General features: G+C 38.0%; 1 protein-coding gene and 1 long non-coding RNA gene across 4 annotated transcripts in view; one reads left to right on the top strand and one right to left on the bottom strand.

Annotated features, from left to right (window-relative positions):
- Positions 1–8,383, top strand: part of crispld2 (cysteine-rich secretory protein LCCL domain containing 2) — a 49,162-nt gene extending 40,779 nt beyond the window's left edge. The window contains exons 15-16 of one of the 3 annotated variants that reach the window (XR_015496516.1): positions 1,371–2,618; positions 8,074–8,383. Coding sequence is in view for 1 of the 3 variants with exons in the window: in XM_087262262.1 (XP_087118388.1) it covers positions 1,371–1,422 (52 nt within the window). In the remaining 2 variants the exon portion in view is untranslated. Of the gene's footprint in view, positions 1–1,370 lie in introns of all 3 variants that reach the window. The other 2 variants (XR_015496515.1, XM_087262262.1) reach the window with 2 other exon arrangements.
- LOC147843285 (uncharacterized) overlaps positions 1–26,840 on the bottom strand; it is a 38,314-nt gene extending 11,474 nt beyond the window's left edge. The window contains exons 1-2 of the long non-coding RNA XR_015496531.1: positions 26,657–26,840; positions 24,860–25,027 (exon numbers count right to left, since the gene is read on the bottom strand). This is a non-coding gene — a long non-coding RNA (uncharacterized LOC147843285). The remainder of the gene's footprint in view (positions 1–24,859; positions 25,028–26,656) is intronic.
- Between the last annotated feature and the right edge of the window lie 709 nt (positions 26,841–27,549).

Below are 27,549 nucleotides of genomic sequence, written 5' to 3'. Positions count from 1 at the left end.
CTGGATGAAAAAGTCGTCGGAGTCTGACTCAGTGGTCCCGGTTGAGAGTAATTACAGTGAATTTGATGCCAACAAGAAGCGGTAATATCCAGTACAGCACCACCTGAGGACTGGTCTATTTATGAATGAAGGAAAAGTCAAGAAGGGTAGTCAATATTTGTTGCTGAATGAAAACGAAATAAAACAAAAGTTTTATTGATTTTTTAAATGATTTTTTAAAATATATTACAGATATTTGAGGTATTTTGAAGAATGTAGAAAACTGACAGCCATAGCAGGAAAAAATGGACGTCAATTGCTATGTTTCCATCCAAAGTTGTGAATTAAATTCATGCGCAAAACTGAAATATCACATAAAAGACGTGCGAATAAAGCAGCGTCTTCATCAAAAAGAGTCAAAGAAAACAAAATCGTCACTTCCTGATTATCTGGCAACAAATATTAACAGTGAAAACAGCTACAGTGAATTTGATGCCACCAATAAGCCAAGAAGGCTAGTCAATAATTGTGGCTAAATGAAAAACTAAATAAAAATAAACTTACATTTTTATAGATTTTTAAATAGATTTTTAGAAATATTTTTTAAATATTTTACTTTATTTTTTGGTTCTGTTAAATAAACAAAGTTACTTTGAAGAATGTTGGAAACTGACAGCCATAGTAGGAGAAAAATGGACTCCAATAGCGATATTTCCATTTAAAGATGCAAATTTAATGTATACGCAAAATTTGAACATCACATAAAAGACGTGTGAATAAAGCAGCGTTTACATCAAAGAGAGTCAAAGAGAACAAAATCGTCCCTTTCTACTGCGGTAGACGAAGCTGCGTGAATCATTTCTTTATTTAATAAATGACTTGCGCCTCAAAAGACAATGCAGACATTGAATGAATGTGTGGTGGCGTTAGAAGGCGCAAGACGTATAGCACATATAGCTATATGACGTCAATCAGATGTTGGATATTGGTTTTATTTTAATCAGTAAATTAGGTTTTAACTTTATTTTTATACATTTTAACTTGACGTTAAAGACGTTTAATTGATGCAAGTTAAACAAACTTGTCAAATCAATTTGATCCAACTTAAAAATTGCAGAAGGCTGCAACATTTTTATTCTAGCATACAAAACACACCACTTCAGTAGCCATTGTTTACTCGCTTGTTTTTGCAATTGAGTCACTAGTTCTGCCTTCTTAATGACATCACACATATCATTAACAATAGCAGTCAACGGTTGGTTATGTAGCAAGAATTTAGATCAGACACAGTAACTGAAATATATTGTAGGGTTTGTTCATAAAGAGCCAAGGTTTGTGTAATTCTGTCTAGAATAGTCTGTTAATTGTGTCTTTCTTTTTCTGTCTTGCAGTAAAACCAATAGAGAAGGTGGTTCATTCCGTGTGTTCGCTGTCAGAGAGTGAGACGCCGCTGATGGGACACAAAAAGTCTGCTGTTTGCTTTAGGACAGGACATGTCAACGTGGAATGTAACTCTTCACATCTTTCTCTGACGTTTGGAGGAAAGACACATTTAAACCAAAGGATCAGCCAAAGTCTTACTGCTAGTTCAATCAACGGGCTTCCAAAGGTTTTATATGGAATTGTGGATGAATAATTGTTTTTATATTTACCGCACATGCAACTCTTAACAACATGCAGTGCGGTAGAAATGGTGTCTTAACAGCGGTGCTGGTTTTAATCGTTGTTGTTTTTGATTTTTAAATCAAGTCAGTTTTGTTTTCAGATTTTTAAAAGTGTTTTAAATACATGCAAAATCTCTAATTTTTTTTCATCCAGAATGCATATTGATCACACTGTATTTAACCTGTACAGATTTTATATTGTTCCTTTTATTGTTTATTGTTCTATTGTTTTAATTCCTCATATGTTTCTTACTTTTTTTCACCCCAGACTCATTCTGAAAACGTACCCCTATATACATTTCTGGAGAGCGCCAAATACATCGCAGAAGGTACTTTTTTTTTTGCAGTTTTTGTTTTCCCACCAGAGGCCGCTGTGTACGTTTTTTCAGATCTCAAATTTTTCTCGCGAGTGACATTCATACTTGCTGTTCTCACATAAATCCACCTGAGGCCGCTGTCGACTGACTAACCGACTGATTACAACACCCTTCTCCTTCCCTACACCCAACCGATAGTGTTTTCAAAAGCACTAATTGACCCGCCCTCCTTCCCTAAACCCAACTGACAGTGTTTTGAAAAGCAATCCAGAAACAGAAAAGCCCTCGCCGGATTTTTACCACATTTTTTAGATTTTACCACATTCTCACCCTGTTATTTACTTGTTTGTTTTATTTTTGGCTTTTATTTTTGTTTAACCTGCTTTTTGGAACAGTTTTTCACTAGACTCGAACCCCGTTGCCGCACTTAATTCTTCTCTGCGTCTCTAATCCACATGGCAAGCTACTGGACAAACTGGTAACACCAGAAAAGCCGTCCATACGGAGGTAAGCCACCAGCTGGTAAGCGTGAAAAGGAATGGCGTCATACCGCCCCATAGCGTTGTTTTTAAAGATGAAATGCAGCTTTATGTAGCTCTGGCTCCATAATTCATACTCTCCAAAAGTGTATATAGCGGTACATTTTCAGAATGAGCCTGTGTTGTAAATCTTTCTTTTGGAAGCCAACTCCTGGAATAGAGCGCAACATTCACTCAAAAAAGTTGCTTTTGCTTCTTGTTCAAACTTCTTCTTTAAAATGAGTTGAAACAACATAACTCTTAAGTTTTTTTGGTAAAAAAACTTAATTGTTTTATGTTTAATCCACTTCAATTGGTAAAAATGGTTGAGTTACCTTGATCAGTTTGTGTTGGGACAACATGAAGGACTTGTGTGGAACCCTGCAATGTTTTTTACAGTGATCTACTTTTTTCTCCAAATATTCATAGGACAAAATCTTTTGCTTTGACTGATTAAAACATTACAAATCTAATGTAAAAATAAAAGAAAAAATGCTTAATTGTTAAAACTAAGTTCTCATGGAGTTAACTTGTTAACAAAAGTTCAGCAGCGGAACCACACCTTACTTTGTCTTCTTAACCAATCACCTACTCCCTAAAAACTTAAGGCAGACCAGCCCTCCAGCACTCTTCTTCTCGTTCTCTCGATCCCACCCTCCCTCGCTTTATTTCCTCCCTTCCCAATAACAATCCTATAACCCTCTCATCACTCCTAGGTTGAATTGGGGGGTCCTAATCACTCTACCCAAATATTACAGAGGCGGTCAGTCTCTTGATCAACCTACCTATACCTGTTTACTGTTTTTCCTCTTACTTCCCTTCTCCTTCATCCCACTGTTCTCTTACCATCCTTTTCATCCCTATAAAGTCTTGCTCAAAGTGTGGTGCGGTCCATGCTGGGGAATGTAAAGTAAATGAATGTTTTTAACATGACAATTGTGCCCAACACTCATTTTTTTAACTACTTATTTAAAATGAGTTGAAACAACTTAATTGTTTTGGTTTAATGCTCTTAAATTGGTTAAATCTGTAATGCTAACTTAATCAATTTGTGTTGGGACAACAAGAAGGAATTAATTTAGCTTACGCTAATTACACTGTAAAAAGTAATTAGTTACTTAATGCGAGTAAACCATTGCCTTAAATAGAAAAAGTTGACTTCACAAAAATAATGTAAGTAAACCCCTTGTAACTTGAAACTGTTAAGTTGACTTAATTTTTATAAATATGCAAATTGTACTCAATTTTTAAAAAATAAAAGTAAACTAATCACTATTTCCAGTACACCTTTATTATATTACTTTTTTCCAGCTTTTCTGTGTCTAGCAAAATGACATACAGTAAAATAAATCTGCTCTTTCAGACTCCAGCGTGTCTTCTAAATTCAACACAGGCTATAATTGTAGACTTTATAAACATAATGAAGCACCAAATATGTAATATTGTAATAATTATAGTAATTATTTTAAAAATACACTAGGTAAAATAGTCTGACACTGTAAAAAGGATTAATTGACTTTAAAAAAAAAGTGAGTACAATTATTATAAAAATTATTTACTCACATTATTTTTGTAAAGTCAACTTGTTGCTTTTAAGGCAATTGGTTTACTTGCTTTAAGTAACTAATCACTTTTTACAGTGTAGTTACTAGCTAAACTACTTACAAATTTAAGTGGATTGAAAATAAAACAGATAAGTTGTGTCAGAAAAAATGCCAAAAATGTTGTTTTAGCTCATTTAAAATAAGCAGATGAATGAATATTAAATGTAATTTTTTGAGTGTGTGAATAGCAGTGTATGAATATGTGAAGTGCATTAAGAGGGATCTGTTAGACCTGAACCGTGCAAACAGATGCTCTGCAGAAAAATGGAAAAGGAGAAAAAAAAAGGAGGCAGACCTCCAAGCAAAAGAGACCTTTCCTTCATAATGCATGTGAGCCTTCCAGAGTCAACACTGCTCAGCCATTATGGTAAAGGTGCAAAAACATTGAAACAATGTGGCGTCCCGGGAGATTTCAGAGTCAGCGAGTGCATGTTTAGGCTCATCTTTCATTACAGTGCCTTAATTTTTTTGTTATTTATTCTTTCGCTTCTTTCAGCCTCTGCATATTCTGTGGAACGGAACCAAATGTTTATGAAAGTGACACCTGATATGCGCTCGCTTGAGAATCGTTAGTAACGTATTCCTGTTTGGTTAAGAGCTATACACAAGCCAGAGTCCTGTCATTACTGCCAAAAGCAATTACAGTCGATTTTTCCCTTCCATCTGTCATCTTAGTCCCTCATTTATCAAGGAAGCCCACAGCGGAATGAATCGCTAACTATTTCGGCATATGTTTTACCCAGCGGATTCCCTCCTAGCTGCAACTCAGTACTGGGAAACACCCATACACTCTCGCATTCACACACACACACTCATACACTGCGGCCAATTTCATTCATCAATTTTTTTTTAGCTTAATCCTTTTTTTGATCAGGGGTTGCCACAGCAGAATGAACCGTCAACTATTTCAGCATATGTTTTAACCAGCGGATGGCCTTCTAGCTGCAATCCAGTACTGGGAAACACCCATACACTCTCACATTCACGCACACACTCATACACTGCAGCCAATTTAATTCATCAATTTTTCTTCAGCTTAATCCCTTTTTTAATCAGGGGTTGCCACAGCAGAATGAACCGTCAACTATTTCGGCATATGTTTTAACCAGCGGATGCCCTTCTAGCTGCAATCCAGTACTGGGAAACACCCATACACTCTCACATTCACACACACACTCATACACTGCGGCCAATTTAATTTATCAATTTTTCTTCAGCTTAATCCCTTTATTAATCAGGGGTTGCCACAGCAGAATGAACGTCAACTATTTCGGCGTATGTTTTAACCAGCGGATGCCCTTCTAGCTGCAACTCAGTACTGGGAAACACCCATACACTCTCTCATTCACACACATTCTTACAGTACGGCCAATTTCATTCATTCATTTTCCTTCAGCTTAATCCCTTTATTAATCAGGAGCTGCCACAGCGGAATGAACCGCCAACTTCTCCAGCATATGTTTTATGCAGCAGATGCCCTTCTAGCCGCAACCCATTACTGGGAAACACCCATACACTCTTGTATTCACACACATATGGCCAATTTAACTTATTTAAATCACTTATAGTGCATGTGTTTGGACTGTGGGGGAAACCGGAGCACCCGGAGGAACACCAACATAGGAAGAACATACAAACTCTACTCAGAAATGCCAACTGGCCCAGCCAGGACTCGAACCATCGACCTTCTTGCTGTGAGGCGAAAGTGCTAACCACTGAGCTGGCTGAACATCTATTTGTTAAAACCACTTTTGCACAGCGACATAATAAAAAGATACTTAAGCTGAAAGCAACTACAGCCGTGCCTTCTGAGAGGAAAGAGACGGCTGTTTGTCCCTTATCTTAATGCATTTTTCTCAGTTGGATCGCGTTCAGAGTTCAGGATTTGGATGAATGTGGATGTTCTTATAAGGAATAAGGGCCGTGAAGCTCAATAATCCCTTCTGTATTTTTTTACTCTTCACCTACACTTTAAAAAGCCATTAGTTGACTTTACTTTAAAAAAAGAAAGAGTAAACTCATTGCAATTTAATTATTAAGTAAACAAGCTGTGTATAATTCTAAAAGTTAAGTTTACTCACTTTTACTCAGTACTGGGTTGCAGCTGGAAGGGCATCTGCTGCATAAAACGTATGCCAGAATAGTTGGCGGTTCATTCCGCTGTGGGGACCCCTGCTAAATAATGAACTAAGCTAGAGATCTGCATGGGACTGAATTTTTTGTCCCGCTCCCGCTAGATTTTATTCCGCACCCAACCACTCCCGCTGTATATTCAACCTTTGTTCACCCGCCGTCCAAAATCTTACGTTAAAATTGGGTACTACCAAAGGAGAGAGATAACAGGTTGTGCAAGATTTATAAGCTAAATGTCGGTTTTATTTGCCCCTCTGTGATGAGACATGAGTGCCACCTTAAACAGTGACGTGCGATGAGATTTGTGGCTGGTGAGGCACTGACTGTTTCAAAGTCAGATGTACAAACATATCCACCCAATATATTTGCCAACTACCGATTGTGTTTCATATATCAGCATTATTTCTATACACTAAACAGGTACATATTAGGCCAAGGAGGATTGTCAAATGTATAGCAATTAAATATGCCTCCCAAAAACCACCCAGCTGGATGCTACAGAGTCCAGACAGCCTATAACAAGCGACCCACAGCACCACGGCGGATGCGCACTCTCTCTCTCACGTGCTCTCTATCTCTTAGGAGCAATATATTGTTAGCCCGCCTGCTTCCGTTCAAATTACACCAGAGTTACTGACCGATACCGCATTTTATTTGAAAATTTATTCCTGTGCTGCAAGAAATCTGGTTGGGTCCTGCGACTTTCGCGGTATAGCCCCGGGTATGCAGACTTCTAGACTAAGCCGAATGAATGAATGATGTTTACTGACTTTTTAAGGCAAAACTGCACTCATTTTTGAGAGGAGCATGTGAAATGATTGATCACGTCTGGTCTCTCATCTGCAATCATCGATAAACCAATCAGATTAATCCAAGCCTACAATAACTAGCCCTTTTCACCTTATTTCTCTTATCTTTATTTTTGAAGAATCCCCCCATCCACCCCATCTCCCCCTTTTTCTCCTTTACCAGCGGGAGCTCTCAAGAACTACTTGATACATGCTCATTGACCAGGCGGTAGCCCTGGCCTCAATTATATCTGAGCTCAGGGTTCTCTCCTAGGACGGCAAATTTGCAATTAGCATCAAGCATTATCTACAACCCAGGCTCATTCTGAAAACGTAGTCCCGCGGACGTTTCTGGAAACCATAAAATATGTAGCTGGAGGTACGTATGGCTGCATTTAATTTTTTAAGCGAACGCTAAGGGGCGGTATGATGTCGTTCCTTTTCACGTTTACCGGCTGACCGCTTACCTCCATGTGGAGGGCTTTCCCGCTGCAACCAGTTTGTCCAGTTAGCTCGTCGTGTGGGTTGGCAGACTTGAGACACAGAAGGGAGATGTCTATTACGACGACAAGCAGGTTCGAGTTTGGGAAAGCGCGGATTCAGAAATCAGGTAAGACAAGAACAGGATAAAGTGAACGAGTTCATAACAGGGTGAGAATGTGGTAAAATCCGAAAACGTGGTAAAAATCAGACGAGGGGTTTCTTTTTCTAGGCGGCTTTTGTAAATTGTTGGTTTGGTTCAGGGAAGTTAGCGGGTGGGCGGGTCAATCAGTAAAACTGGTTGGGTTTAGGGAAGGAAGTAAGAGGGTGGGTCGGCAAATTGGCTGGTCGCCCAGTCAATCATTCAGACAGTCAGATAGACAGACGGTCGTTCGACAGCGGCCTCTGGTGGGTTTAGGCGAGAACAGCACGGGCTTGAACGGCACTCGCGAGAGACGTTTGAGATGCGAAAAAGCGCACACAGCGGCCTCTTGCGGATTCGCGAAAACAAAAACTGCAAAAATACGTACCTCCCGGGATGTATTTCGCGGTCTCCAGAAATGTCCACGGCAACCCGTTTTCACAATGAGCCTGGGTTAAATATCTAAGTGTGAACTCCTGAAAGTAAAGTAACTAATCACTTTTTTTGCAGTGTACTCGTATTTTCGTACTTTCTTAAATTAGTTACCTCAGAGCAGCAACTTATTTGACTATCTGTGTTTTTAGGGAAATGTTTGTACAGTCTTTTTTTGTACATATTCAGATGTGTGCTTTGTTTTTTGAGTCTGCATTGTAAAAGTATGAAAGTGTGCCTTTTCTAAGCCAAAAGATAATTGTTTTTGCACAAATGATGATAATAAAAATAATTAAATATTAAATAACAAAATTATGATACTAAAATGGTGTCTGTCTTTTGCTTTGGAATACGTGTGTCAAAGTTGAAGAAAGGTTTACCAAATAAAATCATGTTTTGATCAAGAATTATTTGATGACATACAAAAAAAGGATTATTTTTATTTAGTAATTCACCAGATGCTTTTATCCAAAGCGAAATACAATTGAGGAGGCATTCGGTGATTCAAGAAGAAGAGGCAATACACACAACAAGAGCTAATTATACAGAGGAACTGTTTGTGCTCAGAGAATTAAGTGCTAGTTTATTAGAGACAGAAGAGTTTTTCTACAGGTGGTTTGTCAGGCCCACTCACTTGTGTGAACCTCACTTCCTAAATGCACAATGTTTTTTAAGAAATGCTGAGTGATTGTAAAAAAAAGTGTCTGACGCAAATGTGCAAACCTGCTGCAAGTGTTGGTTAAAAACTTAAAAGGGAGTTTTCTGCAGGGTAAAATAACACACTCAAAACAAAAGCTGCGTCCCAAATGGCACACTATACACTATGCACTCATGCACTATGTACTTATGCACTTACACACTCAACAGGATAGTATATGTATGTAGTGTTGTCCCAAATGGCACACTGTTTTTTTACTAAGCGGAAATTAAAACCGTTTCCCTGATGACGTTTGACGGTTGCCAAATCAGTGAAATAAACAAACAAATTATCAAATAATACCTGCCGTGAGTATTGCCGCATTCACCATTGGGAGGCGCTATAATAACTCTCCTAAGAGAATTTTACTTTCACCATCCAAAATTAATAAAGTTATTCAACATGTGCGTCCGATAGCTCCGCCCCTTCCGCTACATGAGTAAACCTGCGGTCGTTGAGTGCGTGAAGTGTCCATCATTACACACTTCATTTTACCGGCTGAATGAGTGCATCATCCGGGTAATTGAAGTGCTCTTAATATTTTTAGAGTTTTGAATGTGAACACACTATTTATACTACAAAATGGCGTAGAATAGTGCATAAGTATGCAATTTGGGACGCAGCTAAAGACTTTTGCTGCTGTTTCTTAAATAAAATAAGCTGAAACAACAAAATTCTCAAGATTTTTTTTTAGACAGCTTGTTTTGTTTAATCCACTTAAGTTTGTTAAGTTAACTTGATTTATTTTGAATTGTATGAAACCCTGCATTTGTTTTTTTTTTTTTTTTTACAGTCCAGAAAAAAACAGTCTGGGTCATCAGTGCACACTGTAAAAAACTGCAGGGTTCCACACTAGCCATTTTTACAGGGGCAAAATGACGGATTTAAGTTAACTTAATTTAGTTTGTACAAATTTAGGTTAATTGAACAAACAACAATTAAGTTGTCCCCAAAAAAGCCTCAAGAATTGAGCTGCTTCAGCTCATTTTAAGTAGTTTGAACAAAGCAAACATCATTCTTTGAGTGTATGCACAAAATGTTAGAAGCTCAACTCTTGGTATGAATACCTGAAAATACTTTGATGGAAAAGAAATGCAGTAAACGAGTCCTGTCCAAGTCTGAGACAAACAGTTCTTAGCGAGAATGGCAGTTGGGTCCTTAGCCAGGACACATTCCCTCCGAACAGTTTATAAAACAGCTTGTCAAAGCACACGGCGGCGCATGTTTAATGTCACATTCTGGCAGGTCTTTTCTGATAGGGTCACAGCAGGTAATAACAATGCTGAACTGTAAATAACCAGCCGTAGCTAACATTGTAATCACATGTGGACAGGTTAAATGACATGGAAAAATGCATATTCTTGGGCGAATTATCCCGATAATTTAATGCTGTAAAGGATGTTCAGTTTAATAAGACTTCAATATTACTAGATTTGTGTATGTTATGATATAACTTGCTATGCGATATATATATATATATATATATATATAATTTATTTCTTTAAATTGTATTGAAATCATATTCTTTAATTTGTAATTATTTAATCAAATTTTCCATTTTAAATACATTTTTCCATATTGTATTCACTGGAGTGGACTAATTGGTACACTGTGATCTTGTGGAGTTATTAATTCCAGTTTTGTTATTAATGAAATTTACACACAAATATTTCATTGTATGGCATAACATTGATCTTGTTATATTTCTCTCTCTTACACACGCACGCACACACACACACACACACACACACACACACACACACACACACACACACACACACACACACACACACACACACACACAGTTAAATTTTTTCTTTTTAAAATATTTTCCAAATGATGTTTAACAAAGCATGGAAACTCTCACAGTATGTCTGATATTTTTTCTTCTGGAGAAAGTCTCATTTGTTTTATTTCAGCTAGAATAAAAGCAGTTTTCAATTAATGGTTCAAATTATTAGCCTCTTTAAGCTATATTTTCCAATAGTCTACAGAACAAACCATCGTTATACAATAACTTGCCTAATTAAAAATATCTAGTCAAATATTATTTACTGTCATCATGGAAAAGATAAAATAAATCAGTTATTAGAAATGAGTTATTAAAACTATTATGATTAGAAATGTGCTGAATTTTTTTTCTCTTTGTTACACAGAAATTGGGGAAAAAAATAATTCAGGGGGGCTAATAATTCTGGTTTTAACTGTGTATATTCTTTTAAACTTGCATTATATAAATCACCGCACTTTTATTAAAAATCACTGACATTTTACTGGGGAAAAAGGCCTTCTAACTTGGATGGCCTAAGGGTAAGTAAATTAGAAAAATGACTCTTTCCTTTTAACATCCACATATTTAGAATCATTAGATTATGTTCAACGATCAAATGACTTGTTTACATCCATTTGACTTTATTTTTCCAAGGTTTTCAGCCTTTTTTTTCCCTCTACAGACTCATCTACAGGATCATGTCATTATTTGATTAAGCCTCTGACTTGAGTTTTTGACACTTCGGCATTGGAAAATGACAGAATCGGGATTATGGTTATGGTTATGAACCTGCTGCTGTGCATGATGGAAACAATCTAGTCAAACGCAGCAGTCAGCAATCTCCTGTCAATACTAATACGGCAGGCCGTAGAAGAAAATCAGGCCATAGAGTTTTAGTGATTTTCTTAGCATTTTACAATAAAGTTGTATTCGGAAATGCATTTACTAACATGAACAAACAATGAACAGTATGTTTATTACAGCCTAACGTTAGTTAACGAAAATAAAATCATCCATTGTTAACTCTCAGAGCATTAACTAATGTTAACAAGAATACATTTGCAGGTTAATAACGCATTAGTAAATGTTGATCTATGATTAATAAATGCTGTACAACTATTATTCATTATTAGTTAGTGTTAGTAAGGCAAGGCAAGGTAAGTTTATTTATATAGCTCATTTCATACACAATGGCAATTCAAAGTGCTTTACATAAACAAGAATAAAAAGGACAAGTTTAAGAACATAAAAAAACAAACAATAAAATTATTAAAAACAGAGTAAAATTAGTAAAAACAGGTTATAAAAGAATGAAAAAGAAAAGAAAAACATAATAGTGTAATCTGTCGGAGGTAGCGTAGTGCTCATTCAGCACAGCTAAACAGATGTGTTTTCAGTCTTGATTTGAACATGCCTAATGTTGGAGCACATCTGATCATTTCTGGAAGCTGATTTCAGCAGTGAGGGGCGTAGTGGCTGAAGGCAGATTCACCCTGCTTTGACTGAACTCTTGGAACTTCTAGTTTATTTGATCCTAAAGATCTGAGTGATCTGTTAGGTTTGTATTCAGTGAGGATATCTGTAATGCATTGAGGTCCTAGGCCATTTATAGACCAGTAATAATACTTTAAACTCTATTCTGAATGTAACTGGGAGCCAGTGTAAAGACCTGAGGACAGGTGTGATGTGCTCTGATTTCCTGGTTCTAGTCAGAATCCTGGCCGCAGCGTTCTGGATGAGCTGCAACTGTCTGACTGTCTTTTTGGGAAGGCCAGTGAGGAGGCCGTTACAGTAATCCACCCTGCTGCTGATAAAAGCATGAACAAGTTTCTCTAAGTCTTCTGTCTTAAATACATTAACTAATGAAACCTTATTGTAAAGTGTGGCCACTATCTCACGCATGCGCTATAAACGTTTGAAAAGAAAACCCTTCAAACGCTCCAGGAAAGTTTGTTATTCCCTGCAGAAGAGAGACTGTTGAGTTATTGCGGGATTTGCATCTCTATTTGTGAGGATTCTTGGAAAGACAAACCTGGATCAGCAAAGCCAATGCATACTTTTAAAAATATGAAGGGAATTGCAGGATGATTGCCATATTAAAAGGTGGTTAAACTAGACACTGCAGTCCAAATTCAAAATAGTGGAGAGGGTTTTTTTGTTCATGATGACATGACACCCCTGTAGGTTGCCAGATTGATGACATCAACACATCAGATCGCGAGTAGTGTTGCCAACTGAGCAAATTTGTTGCTATTTAGCGACTTTTCAGACCTCCCTAGTGACAAACTTATTGCCCTTTTTGTGTTTCTGAAGATTTTCTAAAACTCTGGTGTGTATATATTCTACCGTTCCTGCCTCTCTAAATGACAAATAACAATTTAATTCTCCTCGTAATTCTCCTCTTGCGTTTATATTTTTCACTAGGCATGGAATAAGATTCTGACGGTATGATAACCTTTGATAAAAATACCAGTTTCACGGTATTGCAGTTACTGCTTTAAAATATTCATTCATTCATTCATTCATTCATTCATTTTCTTGTCAGCTTAGTCCCTTTATTAATCCAGGGTCGCCACAGCGGAATGAACCACCAACTTATCCAGCAAGTTTTTACGCAGCGGATGCCCTTCCAGACACAACCCATCTCTGGAAAACATCCACACACACACACACACACACACACACACACGCACACACACACACACACACACACACACACACACACACACACACACACACACACACACTACAGACAATTTAGCCTACCGAATTCAGTTGTACCACATGTCTTTGGACTGTGGGGGAAACCGGAGCACCCGGAGGAAACCCACTCGAACGCAGGGAGAACATGCAAACTCCATACAGACACGCCAGCTGAGCCGAGGCTCGAACCAGCGACCCTCTTGCTGTGAGGAGACAGCACTAGAAAACACATTGAAAACACTTGGCAACACTGAACAGGAGCATGCCTGCTCAGCTAATGTTTACGTTTGTAATAACTGAATTGTTTGCAAAGTGGCACGGTGGCTCAGTGGTTAGCACTGTTGCCTCACAGCAAGAAGGTTGCTGGTTCCCAGTCCCAGCTGGACCAGTTGTCACTTCTGTGTGGAGTTTGCATACTCTCTTTGTGCTGGCGTAGGTTTCCTCCGGGTGCTCCCCCACAGTCCAAAGACATGCGCTATACTGTAGGTAAATTGAATAAACTAAATTGGCCGTAGTGTATATGTGTGAATGAGTGTGTATGGATGGATGTTTCAAAGTACTGAATTGCGACTGGAAGGGCATCCGCTGTGTAAAACATATGCTGGAATAGTTGGCGGTTCATTCCACTGTGGCGACCCTGATAATAAGAGACTAAGCCGAAGGAAAATGAATGAACAATTTTTTTCAAAATAAATTTTATAACTCTGGATCTGTATCGCATTTCGGTGTCTGTTACTATCTTTCAGAGGTCGTATTTTTGGCTGTGCTGCATATATTAGATCACTGAATTGAAATACACTGTTTTCCACCAACATGGCAACCCAGAGTGCTGAAATATATTTAGGTAAACTGTAGTGATGGGTCGTTCATGAACGATTCGTTCATTTTGAACGAATCTTCAAAATGACTCGGGAACTACGAGTCCTCTCAGGGAGTGATTCGTCCATCCGCGCGTGCACACATTTGTTATCGTTAATTTCCAGGGTCCCCGCGGGGTCTTAAAAAGTATTAAAAAGTCTTAAATTAAATAATCGAAATTTATGGCTTTAAAAAGTCTTAAATTTGCTGTTCTAGGTCTTAAATATTTTTGCACAGGTCTTATTTTTGCGATGTCCATGTAACGCTACATCTAATGCTTATTTAAATTCTTTTTGTTGTTGTTGCTAGATTTTTGGGGTGTTGTAGTTCTATATTTCACAAGTCCAATTGTAATTTGCGGTATTACAACTACAAAAAAGTCAACTTGCAATAGCCAATCAGCTTTCTGTTATTAAACTCAGTGTGCGCGGCGAATGTGACGTCATCGATGTGTTTGCGGAAGTTCGCTTTGAGTGCGCGCGACATGATTTCGGCTGACAGAGTATGCCGTTATTTCACTGACACATGTCGCAAGCGCAGTTTTATAAGTCGGGAGCGTTGTAATGCGAAAGAGCGAAATTTAAATAACTTTATTTTACCCCTAATTTTGTGCTTTTACATTTTCTCTCGCGTGTTTTTGATATTGCGATATAGGTCTTAAATTTAATACTTAATGGTCTTAAAAAGGTCTTAAAAGGTCTTAAATTTGACATTATGATATCTGCAGAGACCCTGATTTCAAGTCTTCATCACATTGGCAGAAGCCAATCATATGCGTTTAGAGCCGGAAAAAGAATTGATCCGCTCACCTCTCGAGTCCTCTATCGGGTCTGAGTCACTCGTTCATCACGAGCCAATCATACGCGTTTAGAGCCGGAAAAAGTTTAGATCTGTTCATCTCTCGAGTCCTCTATAGGGTCTGAGTCACTCGTTCCTCACGGGCCAATCATACGCATTTAGAGCCGGAAAAAGAATTTAACTGTTTATCTCTGGAGTCCTCGGGTTTGAGTCATTCTCTCACGTGATGAGCGAACGGTCATGGCTCCTATCATTTTAGACTGTGTACATTGATTAAGATTATATGTGACTGTCAGTGTAACGTGAATAAACCCCTAACATTTGAAGACATGAAGAGGTGAGCTGAGCAAAGAGACAACAATGCCTTCATATACAAAAGAGCAGGTAAACATTTAATTATTATTTTCTCCTTCTTATAGTATTCTAGTTATGACTTATTTGTCGTGCAATCAACCTTTTGGGCTAGTTGTAGATGTGTTTGGAAGCAATTCGTAACATTTTAATAATATTTTGGCAAATTGAACCAAATGAACGAAATGACTCGAAAAAAGATTCGTTCATCTTGATGAACGAGACTCAAAGATCCGAGTCAGTAAAATGATCCGAACTTCCCATCACTAGTAAACCGAGAGCGAGCTGGTTATAGTGAGAAAAACAGGTAGACATTCAAAGGAGAATTACTGAATCTATTGTTTTTCAGACAAACAAACATGTTCAATTAGCATTTCTCAAATATCTGCAAACATATGAGGGTATTTTTATGATTTATAAAAGTCAAACGTACCTAAAGCACCTTTAATTGATCTCAGAAAGTCTGGTCTTTGTTTTCGTCAGTGTAAATTTAGAAAATTCTTCCTGAATTTCAGCACTGATTATGAGATGGATTGATGATTTGAGAAAGGTAGGATAAACCAGGACTGATATGGAGGAGGAGGACGCAAGATTTAAGTAGAAAAGAGTAGAAATTATGAGTTTTTTGAACACAATGAACCCTGGAGAATGAGAGACGGCCTGCTGATGCTGGAAAACAGACGTGTGGAGGAGTGTTAGTGGAAAATGAGTGCCTGTCCTCCTTTCTGAATCACTCGTTCTGGTACAAATCAGGACATGCAGGATGACATTAAAGCCTGAAACTGGAGATGCTATGTAGAAAGACACAAAAACCTCAAACGAATGACTTCGCAATGAAGTAATTAAAGTACACATGAAATCAAAACCAACCATATTGATTTTGTTAGCTCGGGTTGCTAGTTTTGTTCTGAAAAATTCATCTGTGCATGTTATTAGGAAAAAAAAAAAAACAATAGTTTGCCCCTGTAGTCTAAAATTGAAATCTGAAACCTGTTTGTTTTCAGTTACATTGTCAGATTACGTGTGTCTGAGGTATTGGGCGTGGCTAATATACATAACAACGCTTCCCCAGCTGTCAGTATTGACAACAAAGGAAGAGGAGTCTGTTTGGTTGTAATAACTCCGCCCAAACCCTTTTTTTGAATGGAATGCCTACTTTACTATATCCAATCAGCTCGCAGTAGAAAAAAACAAGCCACGCCCACTATTTTCTCATTTAATATTCCGTTCCTCTAAAAACTGCATCATAATACGAAAAAAAGGTTGTCGCTTATGGTCGACTTTAAAGTTTGCATGAAATCAAAATTTTACAATGTTTATTTTGCTAGCACACGTTAGTCTTTAGTTGAACAATTAATTTGTGCATGTTAATCCACTAAAAATAAAACTGAACAGTTAAGTTTGGTAATCTTAAATCAAACTGTGAGCATTTGTTTCTGCGTTTTGAGTGTTTTTCTTTTCTGTCGATGTCAGCTTGACGGCTTTATATAAAAACCACACCACCTTACCATTAATTTGCTATGAGGGAATGATGTGCAAAAAGAAAGCTCCGCCCCTACTCAATATTCAGTATGTTAATGTACTTTCAGCTGAAATGGAATATTGAATAGGGGGGTGGGGCTCTCTCTCTCTCTCTCTCTCTCTCTCTCTATATATATATATATCTCTTGAAATGTACAATGAGAAAATGCTGTTTTTCTTACACAAAGACTTATTATGCAGTCTCTATCGTCATATTGTGGCGGAACGTCAGCCGTCATTTTACAGTTTTTTACAATTGCTATGACACTTTTTTCAATACATTTAACAAGTTTCCTAAACTCTTAACACGGTTAGCACAACATCCGTCTACGTGGGCTATACAATTTACACATTTCTTGTTGCTTTGACACAAAATGCATCCAGTTAACACAAATTTAAAATGCTTGAACTTCTTTTACACACAAACTCAACCAAAACCAAAACAATGTAATTTTACAGTTCAATTTACCAATGCTTTCACACAGTATGTCAGAACAGATAACACCATGTTCTAAACAGAACCTATATAGGCTAAAGCCAAAGTAAACAGCTGTTCATATTGTCAATTGAAACACAAATATATTCCCTGCATATATGTATATGTGTATGTATGTGTGTGTAAACATACGTGTGTGTGTGTGTGTGTGTGTGTGTGTGTGTGTGTTTGTGTATATATATGAAAGCTCCCATCTCCCATATGAACATGATTCCCATCTAGAAAGCACACTCATGTGTTGAGATTTTTCAAATCACATGATCATACTGTATGTTCTAAAAAACGACTCATGAGGTTTTTGAAAGGAACAGTAACCACAGAACTCCATCACCAATATGTCCAGATAAGGTTATGCAATACAATGATTATATGCACAGTGTGTTTTGCAGTAAACGACTCTATAAACCTGGCGTGCATACATTAGTTATAGTACAGTGAACCATTTACACTGTGTCTAATTACTTTTAGAGAGTCATGAAGTTGGAGGTCAATCAAGTCCCACATGAAATTATCTATGTTGACGACACTGGCTTCAACTTGGCGAAAAGGCATCGCCGTAAGAGAAACATAATAGGCCATGGGCCATCGTTACCATGCCGGGCCAGAGAAGAAGTCGGGCAAATGCAGAAGACCATGCAGAATAGAAAATTACTTTGTTTTTTACAGTATTATAATTGCGATGGTTTTTCTGTTTGTATATCTTGCAATGATGTCCTTTTGCAAATAAAGTCTGTACTGCAGCAATTCTGTGTCTGTATTTTTTAAAATCAACTGTAAATTTTATAAAGCAATTTTTTTTTGTATTGAATTTTTGCAGTAAAAGAAAGAAAATGCCTGCATTTGCTAAACCAACAAAATGAAAATGTAGAGAGTCTTAAAATATAAGGGCAGAGCTGACACATAAACTAATGCAGTTTCTGTAATGTCAGCTGATGATAGTGTTTTTATTGTCAGTTTGTTCTGATTGACTGAATGTTTCTGTTGAAAGAGAACATGTGTTTGTGTTTTGAACAATTATGTCATTTTGAAACATGTTTGCAGTGTTTTGTTAGACATGGTGTAGTGTGTTAGTTTATTATTGTATTTTGAAAAGAAGTTTAGAAGTTTAGTTTACAATGTGTGATTTTGAGCATGAAATTAACTGTTTTGCCAATTGTGTGTTTTAGGTGTGTTGCTGCGTTAAGAGTTTAGCAAACTTGTTAAATGTATTGAAAAAAAGTGTCATAGCCATTGTAAAAAATGAGGCTGTGTGGGTGCTGTTGTTTTAATTGTGTGTGTGTGTGTGTGTGTGTGTGTGTGTGTGTGTGTGTGTGTGTGTGTGTGTGTGTGTGTGTAGGTCGCTGGGTTGCTGGTTCGAACCTCGGCCCAGTTGGTGTTTTTGTGTGGAGTTTGCTTGTTCTCCCTGCCTTCGAGTGGGTTTGCATTGCATTGCAATTGCATTGATTTTCCAATAAAAGATGCAGATAAACTACCAAGGCCTGGTGGTTATTAACGTTAGTCTTTGAAGCAGATCTCCAGATGCACTTTCTGAAGTACAGTGAAGTTTATTATTGTCTTCCTGCATGCCTTATACTGTAGGCCTCCGTTAAAAGACGGTGCTATAAGAGAGGTCAAGGGTCAGAGGCCTCCAATAACAGAGGTGAGGGAAATGGTGTGTAGAAGAGCTGCAATAAATCACGGGAGATCTGGAAACACCATCACTGTGTGTTCACACTGTTACTGACGTCAAAACAGGCACACAAATCTTCCTGATACATTATACTTTAATCAGCGAGTAAACATGACTGCATTTGCTGTTCAATTAGAGCAGATCACTTAATAAACTGTTTTTATTTTACTTGTTAAAGTATGCAAAGTAGCTCTATTACAGTTTTTTACAATGGCTATGACACTTTTTTCAATACATTTAACAAGTTTGCTAAACTCTTAACGCAGTAACACACCTAAAATACACAATTGGCAAAACAGTTAATTTTATGCTCAAAATCACACATTGTAAACTAAACCTCTAAACTACTTTTCAAAATACAATAATAAACGAACACACTACACCATGTCTAACAAAACACTGCAATCATGTTTCAAAATGAAATTATTGTTCAAAACACAAACACATGTTCTCTTCCAACATAAACATTCAGTCAGTCAGAACACACTGACAATAAAAACACTATCATCAGCTGACATTACAGAAACTGCATTAGTTTATGTGTCAGCTCTGCCCTTATATTTGAAGTCTCGTTACAGTTTTGTTTCGTTGGGTTAAGTAAATGCATGCATTTTCTTTCGTTTACGGCAAAAATTCTATACAAAACAAAGAAAAAAATTGCTTTATAAAATTTACAGTTTATGTAAAAAAAAATACAGACACAGAATTTCTGCAGTACAGACTTTTTTTGCAGAAGGACATCACTGCAAACAGGAAAAGCACCACAATTATAATAAAATAACAAAGTAATCTTCTATACTGCCCGGTCTTTTACCACATGTTCTCATCCACATTATACTTGATATCTTCTGTGGCCCGGCACGGTAACTATGGCCCTTTGGCCTATTATGTTTTTCCTATGGCGACATCCCCAGCCTTGTCAACATTGAAAATTTCATGTGGTACTTGATTGGCCTCTAACTTCATGACTCTCTGAAAGTAATTAGACACAGTGTATGCAAATGCTGTACTGTATATGTACTGTATGTACTAATGAACTCCAGGTTTAAAGAGTAGTTTACTGCAAAACACACTGTGTATAATACAGTAATGACTGTATTGCATAATCTTACATGGACGTATTGGTGACAGAGTTCTTTGATGTTCCTTCCAAAAACCTCAAGAGTCCTCTATTAGAACATATGATCATGTGATTGGAAAAACCAAAACAAGACATGAGTGTGCTTTCTAGATGGGAATCAGCTGTCATATATATATATATATATATATATATATATATATATATATATATATATATATATATATATATATATATATATATATATATGTATATATATATATATATATATATATATATATATATATATATATATATATATATATATATATATATATATATATATATATATATATATATATGTGAGACTCATATTGCAGTTTTATATATATATATATATATATATATATATATATATATATATATATATATATATATATATATATATATATATATATATATATTTTTTTTTTCAGTTTCCAATGAGAAACAGCATATTGCGGTTATATAAATAAATAAAGAAATATATATATAATATATATATATATACATTTATTTATTTATTTATGTAACCGCAATATGCTGTTTCTCATTGGCAATTGAATAAAATACAGGGAATATATTTGTGTTTCAATTCACAATTAGAACAGCTGTTCACTTTGACTTTATCCTATATAATTTCTGTTTAGAACATGGTGTTATCTGTTCTGACATACTGTGTTAAAGCATTTGTAAATTTGACTGTAAAATTACATTGTTTTGTTCTTGGTTGTGTTTGTGTGTAAAAGAAGTTAAAGCATTTTAAATTTGTGTTAACTGGATGCATTTTGTGTCAAAACAACAAGAAATGTGTTAATTGTATAGCCCACGAAGACGGAGCTTGTGCTAATTGTGTTAAGAGTTTAGGAAACTTGTTAAATGTATTGATAAAAGTGGCATAGCAATTGTAAAAAACTGTAAGATCAATATATTGAGCTATTATTCGTTTTCCTTCGCCTTATTCCCTTTATTCACAGCGGAATGAACTGCCAACTTATCCAGCATATGTTTTACGCAGCGGATGCCCTACCAGCTACAACCCAGTGCTGGAAAACATCCATACACTCTCATAGTCTGTTTCCACTGGAGGTACAGTACTGTATGGTACGGGTCGATACGAGTCACCTTTATCGGGCTTGCATTTCCACTGCCAAATGGGTACAATTTGGTGGCCAAGGTGTACGACAGAATGTTTTAGACGTAGACAACGTCATTTTCACTCAAGGAAATGTCGAAGTAAAGCTGTACAAGTCATTCTCATATCATAAGAGAAGCACCTCTCACAAAACAGAAGCTTTATACACATAAATACCTGCGTATAAATGTTCATTACTAAAGCTGCGTCCCAAATCGCATACTTATGCACTATTCTACGCCATTTTGTAGTATAAATAGTGTAAGTAGTGCGTTCACACTGAAAACTCAAAAAATATTAAGAGCACTTTAATTACCCGGATGATGCACTCATTCAGCCGCTAAAATGAAGTGTGTAATGATGGACACTTCACGCACTCAACGACTGCAGGTTTGCTTATGTAGCGGAAGGGGCGGAGCTATCGGACGCACATGTTAGATAACTTTATTTATTTTGGATGGTCAAAGCAAAATTCTCCTACGAGAGTGATTACAGCGCCTCTTGATAGTGAATGCGGTTATACTCACGGCAGGTATTATTTGATAATTCGGTCGTTTATTTCGCTGATTTGGCAACCGTCAAACGTCATCAGGAAAACGGTTTGAATTTCTGCTTAGTAAAAAACAATAGTGTGCCATTTGGGACGACACTACATACATATACTATCCTGTTGAGTGTGTAAGTGCATAAGTACATAGTGCATGAGTGCATAGTGTGCCATTTGGGACGCAGCTTAACTTTTCTATAAACAGTATTTGATTATAACTGAAGATCAATGACAGTGCGAAATAGCCTACTGTAACGTCTGCAAATTATATAAAATAAATAACTGTTTTAGTTTGGATCATGTTCTCACCATACAGTAAATGAACTGCTCCAGGGTTTGTTTGAAAGCGTACCGAAACCACCTCTTCAGGGAGGCCTGGTATGCTTTTTTGGTCCGCTTTTGGTGCGCACTCGAGTACTATTGCTACATTCACACCTGCCCAAACATACCACACCAGGAGGGAAAACGAACTCTAGTACGATTCAATCGAACTAAATAAGGCAGATGTGAAAGCACCCTTAGATTCCGTTTGACAGTGGTAACGGCTATAAAAGCGTACTGTATCGTACCAATCAGTGGAACACATACACACAGACACACATACACTATGGCCAATTTGATTTATTAATATTTTTTTAATAAAAAATTATATTTATAATAAATTATAAATTTTTCCCAGAGATGGGTTGCAGCTGGAAGGGCATCCGCTGCGTAAAAACTTGCTGGATAAGTTGGCGGTTCATTCCGCTTTGGCGACCTCGGATTAATAAAGGGACTAAGCCGACAAGAAAATGAATGAATGAAATTATAAATTATTTATCAATTTTTAGTTTAAATTCATGGATTGAGGCAGAGTGTAGTGCTGTCGCCTCACAGCAAGAAGGTCGCTGGTTTGAACCTCGGCTCAGTTAGCGTTTCTGTGTGGAGTTTGTATGTTCTCCCTGGCTTCGCGTGGGTTTCCTCCGGGTGCTTCGGTTTCCACCACAGTCCAAAGACATGCGGTACAGGTGAATTGGGTAGGCTAAATTGTTCGTATAGTATGAGTGTGTGGATGTTTCCCAGAGATGGGTTGCGGCTGAAAGGGCATCCGCTGTGTAAAAACTTGCTGGATAAGTTGGCGGTTCATTCCGCTGTGGCGACCCCGGATTAATAAAGGGACTAAGCCAACAAGAGTCTTTTTTACAAGTCTTTTTAAAACCAGCGCACCCAGAGGAAGCCCACACCAACATTGGGAGAACATGCAAATTCCACACAGAAATGCCAGCCGACCCAGCTAGGGCTCAAACCAGCAAACTTCTTGGGAACAGTGCTAACCACTGCGCCACCGTGCGCCTTTGAATTAGAAATAATAGAGAAATAATTCTGTAAAATAACAGAACATGTACTGACATTTTATTACAAGACTTTTATACAGCACCAACCAAGCCGATATATCACTTTAAGCTATTAAAAATGTTAATAAAAGTCCCTTTTCAAACATTTCAAGGTTAAAAGTTGTTGGTAGCAAGATTAAGGTCCCATAATGCAATTCAAAAGCATAAATAAATGAAAAAAAATGAATCACAAAACAGAATCAAGAGAAATCCCACAGTTCAAAGTCTTTCTCCTCATACACACAGTATACGCAATTTCTAAACTTTCCACTAAAAGTTCTCTGAAGGCACATTTTAATAGCTCTCTAACAACAAGGTTTCTCCAAACACTGCAGTGGGCCATCCTGTAGACGCCAGCGTAATCTTCATGAGCATATGGTGGCAATAAAAGCCTCGACATCCATCAAACAACACCTCAGAAACCATCCACCAGACCATCAATGGTCCCAAAACATGTCTGTTGTTTCAAGCGGGCTGCATTAGAGACATGGTAAAACGCTGTACAGGAATAGACATCCTAAACTGTAACATCTGCCGTGTCTTCCCACTGCGAATATGTGTCACTTTGGGGAAAAATGAGTCCATTATTTGTAACCCAAAAACAGCATTGTGGTTGAGTTGGACTGAGATTTGACTCGTACTGCAAATCCTTCAGGCTTACTATGATAAACGGTGATTTTTTTCCTGCTGAACAACATGATGGCGCTCTGTGTTTAGATTGATATTTCAAATAGATGATGTATAATTCAATGTTTAATACAGGATGTGTTGTCAGATTTCAGAGGGCTGCATTGTGTTATAAACACTTTATTCTTTATACATGAGGAATTAGATTTTGACTATGCTACCAACTGTGCTCCACCGAAAAAAGGTGGTTTGGGAGAATTCCTTACCCCAGGTGGAGCAGTTCAAGCATCTTGGGTGTTTGTTCATGAGTGAGGGAAGGATGGAACGTGAGATTGACAGGCGGATTGGTGCAGCGGCAGCAGTAATTCGGTTGTTGTCTTGGTCTGTTGTAGTAAAGAAGGAGCGTAGCCGAAAGGCCTATGGTCACCTATGGTCTTAAGCTTTGGGTCAAAACCGAAAGCATGATCTCAGATACAATCGGCCAAAATGAGTATCCTTCGCAGAGTAGCAGAGCTCACCCTTATAGACAGGGTGAGGAGCTCTGACACCCGGGAGGAGCTCGAAGTAGAGCCGCTGCTCCTCCACATCGAGAGAAGTCAGCTGAGGTGGATGCCTCCTGGATGCCTAGATAGCAAGATAAGCGGACGCTCTGAAATTCCTGCCCCTGTCAAGGACAGCTGCGGGACTCTGGACTATGCTCTCTCACATACACACAAAAATATCTACAGATAAACATTCACCACCGATCCCCATCCAAACGCCTTCGTGTGCTTTTACCCACGTGGGGCGTGGGCGGGGCTGTGACTTGCACCTTGAAATGGCTGCTGGACGGGTTGGCTGCCCGCACTCAACGGACTGTTTTCCATTACCCCTGTTCCCCTCCCCTGTGTCTATGTTGTGTCTTACCGGTGTGCTTATGCTAAGATAGGGCTGTTTTTCTCCCTTTTCTCACTTTATCCTAATCAAGGGCAAGCTGAGGGGGTGTTTTTTTTTTTTTTGCCTAACTGTCCAAATGTATCTTTCTTCGTTTCTAAATGCTACCTCCTATGATCTGTCTCCCCTGAAAAGTGTGATGTTTTGTGTATGGTCTGGGGGGTCCAATTTCGCTATACGAAAGTGTAGTGACAAATAAAGGCTTGATTGATTGATTGATTGATTACCTAGGGTGGTGTTCCAGGCATGTCCCACCGGGAGGAGCCCTCGTGGAAGACCCAGGACATGCTGGAGGGACTGTCTCTCGATTGGCCTGGGAATCCCTTGGGATGCCCCCCGGAGGAGCTGGAAGAAGTGTCCGGGGAGAGGGAAGTCTGGGTTCTCTCCTAAGACTGCTGCCCCCATGAACCAGCCCCAGAAAAATGGTAGAAAATAAATGTATGAATGAGTTCATTTCTAACCGCTAATTGTTTTTGTCTTTGTGACAAATATAAATCTGCAGAGTGAAGATGACGCTCATATAAATGTGTAGCTACACGAGGCTGTTTGGTGTCTGTTAATCATAATATCAAAAGGAAACAAATTTCCTTATATCATGTTTTCATTGTTTAGATAGTGAAACAGCAAGCAGGATGAGGTGAATGAGGTTATAAATTACACTGTTCCCTTTGAAGATTTACCCATGCATTAGCAGGCAGTTTTTGTTATGTTTATTATTGAATAGGCTGAGTGAATAGTAGGGGTGTCAAAATTAATCGTTTCTTTGATGCACTGCGATGCAGACGCGGACAATGTAATGTAATGTACAAGACGCGGTTCTGTAATAATCAAAACCGGTTATTACTGACGTCATTTACCTTATATGCGCTCTGTCGCGAGGGAGGCAATCGCGAGTATTTACAACGCTATAACTACTTAAAACTCAGAAACTGTGCACAATTTCACTGTGTGTGTTTGCTGGATCAGTCTTTCACTGACATATACAACAAAAGCCCCTATTTCACTGAGATCGAGAGAATGAAAGAAGCCTACTCCATTTCTCTCTTTCTCTCTCTCTCTCGCTCTCGCTTTTGCTCTGTCTCTCTCTCTTTCTCACACACACACACACACACACACACACACACACACACACACACACACACACACACACACACACACACACACACACACACATACACACAGTGGCTCAGTTGACCTGCTGGGGTGGCTTTTCTTCTCCTCTCGGCTGTTTTACAGCATTATGTTTGGATACAGAAACGAGCGCGTGTCTGCAGAGTTTTCTCCACCGTGTCTATCATACATCAGCTGTGAGATCGCCGCTGCCGCCTGCCGCTTATCAGTGTCACTTATCTGAAGAGCGCATCGCGCAAGAGCCAATCGCAACCGTTTTTGTTGAGGGTGTGACCAATCAAAGGGGTGTAAGAGAACTAGACAAGGATCAGAAATTGAGCTGGATGTTTATATTTGTTTATATTATTTGCTTAATGCTCGTTTTGTTTAAAGTTACAGTTTATATATCTGACTGTTTGTATTAAACGACAAAATTGTATTACAAATAATATATAAATAAAAATATATTCATACATTTTAATACAAGAACTGCTGCTGTAAAAAAAATATAAAACTGTATGGAAAGCACCGTCAATGCACCGTGATGCACCGAGATATCGAATTGAACCGAAACGATGGCATGATAATCGTAACCGAACTGAACCGTGAGACTAGAGTAGGTTCACAGCTCTAAGACATAGGTTGGTGATTCCCCTATAAGAAATAAGATAAACGGCGCTTGGGAAATACTGCAAAAATAACAATAATAATTTTCTTCCGATGTATCATGTTTACCCTAAATCATGTCTGGTAAGAATGTACAAAACATAAGCAGCAGTTTGGTATAGTCTGAGTTTTATGTCCACAGCACAGTTCACAAAACACAATTTCCACTAATTAAACAGACACAAAAAAGCAGAAAGTAAAGGCATTTGGCTAATACACCACCCAGACACCACAATTTGTCCACTTACCGTAATCTTAAGTCTTTCTCACCCTTAATAATTGACATTACAACAGCACTTGTAAGCACACGCAAATCTGTGACTCACTGGAAAAACCCTTTTCATCAACATTCATCATTCCAAGAACGATTTTGATCGTCATTAAACCAGAATCACAGGGAAACATTTCTCATATATCCGGCTTCGCTGATGTGACGTAGACATCAAGGGCTGCCGCTCTTGCCAACACAAATGCCATTTGGTTTACGCAACGAGTCCCTGTTATATTTTTGATAAGCTCACAGTATGGTTGAGTTACACAACCAAAAACGTCCACACATGCGCAAGAGTTCTGGGAAAGATTTCTCTCCCAGACTGAAAACTCTAAGGCTTTGGCACTTATTCTTAAGGCTTTGGTATTGACCTTATTCTTCAATGCAGAAGTGTGCTCGTTTTTGCGATTGTTTCAGAACTTCCGATTCAGTTGCTTGTAAAGGAGAAATCCCTAGGAATAATAAATCAAAGAAAACTGTCAAACTGTTTCATGACTATTCATAAAAGTACACTCACCGGTCACTTTGTAAGGTACAACTTTGTTAGACAGCCATCTCTAGGGTTTACAGAGAATGGTCTGAAAAAGAGAAAATATCCAATGAGCAGCAGATCTGTGGGCGCAAATGCCTTGTTGATGCAAGAGGTGAGAGGAGAATGGCCAGATTGGGTTAGCTGCTAGAAAGGCAACAGTAACTCAAATAAGCACTTGTTACAACCAAGGTCTGCAGAAGAGCATCTCTGAACACACAACACGTCCAACCTTGAGGCAGATGGGCTACAGCAGCAGAAGACCACACCGGATGCCACTCCTGTCAGCTAAGAACAGGAGACTGAAGCTACAATTCACACAGGCTCACCAAAATTGGTCA

This window comes from Danio rerio, chromosome 7 (assembly GCF_052040795.2).
Source record: "Danio rerio strain M-AB ecotype USA chromosome 7, GRCz13ab, whole genome shotgun sequence".
In the NCBI taxonomy this organism is placed as follows: Eukaryota; Metazoa; Chordata; class Actinopteri; order Cypriniformes; family Danionidae; genus Danio; species Danio rerio.
This window is presented reverse-complemented; position numbering and strand designations above follow the sequence as displayed.